Raw genomic sequence first — 5,000 nt, 5'->3', positions numbered from 1 at the left:
TTTCAAGTATATTAAACATCGAGTTAGCAGGTGGCAGTACCTGGGGAAGAACGCTCGCGTTACCGGTTAACGAAGATCTTTGCGTCACGCCGGTTTGGGGGAAATTCCTGTGAAGTGACGCAACACGCGTCTGCTGTGTGTGCCACCAAGAAGTGGCGGACACGCATGAGCCACCGTGAGTGGCAGGTGGCTGCGACAGAGTCGCCGCAGCCTCGCCTCTCTCTCTGCCTCTGAACAACTGTGGAGGCAGTCGGAATGGCCGTCGTCAAACTTGCGTAGTCTGGGGTGTACGTTTTTATAATCTTTGTTCACACCCTGGAGTGCTGCCTCTGTGCTAGGGGCAAAGGAGAGAACCGCGAGGCAGTAAACGGGGCCGTCGCGACTGAACGCGCACAAATCGCAGGACAGGCTGCAAGGCCAAGCCTGCGGAGTCTCTCCCCGCGCGCCCTGCTCAGCGCGCTGCCAGAGAACACAAACATTCCCACGTGACAACGGCAACGTTCCCCTCCCAGCCGCGCGCGATTGCGTCGCGGCACGCCGCTGCACCCCGCGCGCTCAGGAGGAAGGGAAAGAAAGAAAGAGGAAAAAAAAAAAAAAAAAAAATCCGATCGCACGAGTTGCGCGTGCAGAGCTTCATTCCACCGCATTTTTCGCAGTCGGGAGACATGGCACGCGCTTCGCTGTCGCCACGCGGATCTCGCTCGCTCGGCCCAGACGTCTCTTCTCTGGACATCTCCTCGCGGTGAGCGCGTCTCTGTGCTTCGTCCTCGGGACTCGGCGGCGTTGCGCGCGAACATGCCGCAGAAGTTACGCGTCTCCGATTTCGTGAGCTTGGCGAACGAGGACATAAAGTCGCCCGCGACGTCTCGCTTCCAGGCGAAAATGAGCGACTGCAGGAGCGCGCTGGCGGCGTTTGAGGAGGTGAGGGAGCGCGCACCCTTCTAACGCTGCAGCGTTTAGTTGGAGCTCAGATGGGACGTTGGGGAGCTTTTTCCCCCCACTTGGTTTGAAGGTCTGAATAAAAAAAAAAAAAAAAAAAGTTTAATAGTTCAGATGATTACGATTTCCCAACAGGAATCGGTAAATATGTTTGTCTGTACGTACGTGCCGCAGCGAATGTTGTGTTTTGAAAGAACTGCGCATGAAACAAACTGAAAAACTTGAATGGTAGGATTGAAGTTCCTCCTTGCGTGCGACGTGCACAGGACGGAGTCTTGCCGTGTTTGTGGAGGTCTCAGGCTGAAGCGCTCCGTGCGTGTGGGTCTGCGTTCATTGTGTTTGTAAAATACACGCAAGATCAGGCCTGGAAAAACGCCCAGAGGTCCAGCGCCGTCCTGACTATGAAATACAGACACGCTCTTATTCACCGGTTGCCTGTTGTGATCTTCTGAGTCCTCCGCTGTTTGTGAGTTTACAGGGTACAGGTATAAACTCTTCAGTCGGTTCCAAAGTTGAGATTTTGCCGATTGGTTGGTATAATGCTCTTAAAGTTAGTATGAATGTTTGATTTCACATTCTTAATGATAAAGATTTGAATCAGTTCCTCGGTAGGAGATTCTTACAAGGCGCCGGAGAGTAAGAGGTGAAATATGTAATATAGATACATTTATTAGTTTATTTATTTAATACAAGCTGGGCTTCATCTTGGACATTTGATCCCTGTCATGAGAATCTTTTTATCCGCCAAGTACAAAGTACAATTATGTTTGGCGTGCCGTCCCACATGACGTGAGAGTTCGAGTGACAATGCAGATGCAACAGTAGAGAAGAACAACGCCACAGAGCAGGTGTAGCGTTAATAGCGTGGGAGGTGACGGAGTAGGCACGTTTGAATTTAGAGATGTGGATATATATAATGGTACAAATCTGTCTACTGAGCCTGTGCAATAAACTTCTGAAAGAGTACATACAAGCCAAGAATTCAGAGGGGCCTCCTCCGTGCGTGCGTGGGTGCGTGCATGTGTGGATTCTTTAAGAATTATTTCTATACATTCTTGTTAATTCAGTTCCTGATGGTACAAATGCAGAATGTATACCTGTGCCAGAGTGACAGATTACAATCTTTGTGCGTGTGTTATACCTTTATTTATGTAAAGACAAGAAGCCTGACTAGGATTTCAAGAGGATCGGTGTGTGTACAGCTGGAGATGATGGCCTGTGTGTGTGTGTGTGTGTGTGTGTGTGTGTGAAGGTCAGTTTTTGGCTGGCTGTGTGCAGCTCGAAGGTCTGTTTGGGTTAAAGAACAGGGTTTGTTTTTGTTTACATTTGATTAAAGACTAGCTCATGCTCACACATCTCTTTAGCTGTATAACGCCCCCCCCCGCTTCCCACACACACACACACACACACACACACACACACACACACACACACAGACACACAGTAATGAGGAAAAGGTGTCACTATGCATACCTAGTGACAGCATCAGCTCCCAAATAAAACAACAATGCATGCATGTCTCTGTGTTTTTGTGTGTATGTGAAAGCGTGTGCGTGTGTTTGTGTGTGTCAGGTCTCATGTCTTCGTTTACCGTAAAAACCGTGTAGGTCACGGCACGCTGGCATCCAGCACAACAGTCAGGTAGTGTGGGAGCACTCCAGAAACCAGGTGACCCAGGCCTCCACGTGAGAAACGCGCCCTCTGAGCTGTGCTCACGCACTGACCCCTCTCTGTGTGTGCATGGATATGGGCACGGGTATGTGTGTGTGATAGACTGCCCCCCCCGACGTAGAGGGTGGTGTGATGTGGTGGCATTACGTTTCTACTCCCATTGCAAGACGAATGATCCACGGACAGACGTATCTTAGATGGGCTTATTTTCCGTCTTTGTTTGCAAATTTTCCAGTCCCCTTAAAACCCAGCAGCTCTGCCACTTTTCCGTGCGGTTTGCATGTAGAACAGCTGCAGCGTTTCGCTCCGGGACTGTGGAGCAGCAGAGAGCGTCGCTTGTTGGGTTCTTTTCTCTCCTCTCTGACTGTTTTAGTTTTCTGGAGCCTTTTTGCTTTCCTTTTTCTTTGCTCTCTCTAACCTGGCGGTGATCACCTGACCTGCTGTGCAGTCTTCAGACTGGACTTGTGATGGTGTTGGATCAGTTTAATGATCAAAACTTCTTCCGATATCCAATCCAGCATTTTTTGCTGATAGCGATATACATAGTATCAGATCAGTGTGTCATCTCCAAATATTACTGAATACTTTGCATGTGTTTATTACTGATCTTACCACTGTGTGTGTGTGTGTGTGTGTGTGTGTGTGCGCGTGTGCGCGTGTGTGCGTGCGTGCACACCTTAGTCTTTTGAACAGGACCAGAGTTCCTTGCAGAGGATGAGGAAGGTAGTGAAAAGTATCTACAGCTCCGGACTCAGTGAGTGTTGCACTCTCACTCTCTGTCTCTCACTCTCCGTCTCACTCTTGCACTGCTCTCATCACCCCACACATTCTTGCACGCCATATGTTTGCCGCCACGGCTGCGCGCTAGATCATGTGATGTTTTGGCACAATTATGGCTCTTGCAAACCGGCATTCAGGTGGTTGAAAGAAATCTAGTGAGAATGACCAGACTAGCCTCTCACCATGTCCCCAATGTGTTTTACTTCACTGCAAGAATGAACCATTTTCTGCATGATATTGTCTGTATCTTCTCCATCGCACACACCTGTGTAGTCTTTTAGCCCCCCGGGGCACCCCGCGGGCGCCAACAAACGCGCCGCCGTCATGGAAACCATCCTTCTCTCCTTCCCATCCTGTGGAACTCACTGAAACCCCCTGTTGGCACACTCACGCTCACACAGACGAGAGCTCTTACTCCCTACACATTCAGTCCCGTGGCTAACGTTGCTCCGAGAATCGTTTTCTTGGGTTCGGTACTTTGTCGTTTACGTGCCGTAGGCCATCTTGGGGGTGCGGTCCTCGCACTAGCTGTCACTACGTTCTAGTACATCTGTGTAGCTTGCTCATTTTCAAACCCAATTTATTGTAAGTTTAAGCGGCAATATTAAATGTCAACGTTTGGAGGAGATGCGTCTAGGATTACAGACAGGTTAGTGAGGAGTGTGGTCCATTAGTCTCCCGGTCCATAACAGCCCAAAATAACAAGCGCAGCGTTCAGGTTTCATGCAGCCATAGCAGTTTTGTAGCCTATTTATTTATTTATTTGTTTGTTTGTTTGTTTGTGTGGATTGTGCATGCATTTCTTACACCCTGCACAGTCTCTCTCTCTCTCTCTCCCCCCCTCTCTCTCTCTCTCTCTCTCTCTCTCCCCCTCTCTCTCTCTCTCTCTCTCTCTCTCTCTCTCTCTCTCTCTCCCCCCCTTTTGAACGCTAATCCTGGGTAGAATGTTTCTGCCTGCTCTCAGAACGCGCAGAAGGTAATTAGTTAAGCTAATCAATCAAGCAGGCCATGAGTGCTCTGGAGGTGTGTGAGGTGTGTGCGGGTTCTTTCAGCAGGTGAGAGCCCTCACGTACCAGTGTTGTCATGGTCTGCTCTCCTAGTGTATGAAAGATTGGGTTATAAGATCATGCTCTTTTCCTCTGTCTGGCTGTCTCTCTTGGTCTCCAGAGGTGTGTCTGTGGTGTGCTTAGTTAGGTAGACTGGTGAGGGATTCTGGGAAATGCACCGTTGAATGCCTGGGAGCCGCTTCACATGTGGGAGAGGTGTTACATGCTATGTGCTAGTCAGACATCTCTGTCCTTTCAGCACTCTCTCACTGTGTGCACTTCATTTGTTCTCATCATTCTCTCTCTCATTTTCCCACCCTTACACAGCCTCTCCCCTCCTCTTTCTCTGTCCCTGCCTGTTTTTCTTTCTCTCTTTTACCTTCATCTCTTACTGCCTTTAACCAAACTCAGATGGTTTATTCCGGTAAAAGCACCACAGAGAGGCCCTGGTTTCCTGGCCCCTGTTTGGCTGGCAGTACATCTCTCTCTCTCTCTCTTGCTCTCGCTCTCGCTCTGTGGTCAGTGTCTGTATTTATGAAGCACTGAGTCACCCCCCCCCCCCTG

At 49.5% G+C, this 5,000-nt stretch overlaps 1 protein-coding gene and 1 long non-coding RNA gene across 3 annotated transcripts in view; one reads left to right on the top strand and one right to left on the bottom strand.

Moving 5' to 3' along the window:
* Window positions 1-580, bottom strand: part of LOC118242331 — a 2,310-nt gene extending 1,730 nt beyond the window's left edge. The window contains exon 1 of the long non-coding RNA XR_004776771.1: window positions 1-580. This exon is cut by the window's left edge and continues 52 nt beyond it. This is a non-coding gene — a long non-coding RNA (uncharacterized LOC118242331).
* Window positions 581-589: 9 nt separating this feature from the next.
* Window positions 590-5,000, top strand: part of asap3 (ArfGAP with SH3 domain, ankyrin repeat and PH domain 3) — a 34,034-nt gene continuing 29,623 nt past the window's right edge. Inside the window, exons 1-2 of one of the 2 annotated variants that reach the window (XM_035532630.1) lie at window positions 590-921; window positions 3,292-3,364. In XM_035532630.1, coding sequence (XP_035388523.1) covers window positions 796-921; window positions 3,292-3,364 — 199 coding nt within the window. In that variant the 5' untranslated portion in view covers window positions 590-795. The remainder of the gene's footprint in view (window positions 922-3,291; window positions 3,365-5,000) is intronic. The other variant, XM_035532628.1, reaches the window with a different exon arrangement.

The sequence above is a fragment of the Electrophorus electricus genome, chromosome 13 (assembly GCF_013358815.1).
Source record: "Electrophorus electricus isolate fEleEle1 chromosome 13, fEleEle1.pri, whole genome shotgun sequence".
NCBI classification, from domain to species: Eukaryota; Metazoa; Chordata; class Actinopteri; order Gymnotiformes; family Gymnotidae; genus Electrophorus; species Electrophorus electricus.
Note: the sequence above shows the minus strand (reverse complement) of the source record. Positions and strands in the feature narration are given on the sequence as shown.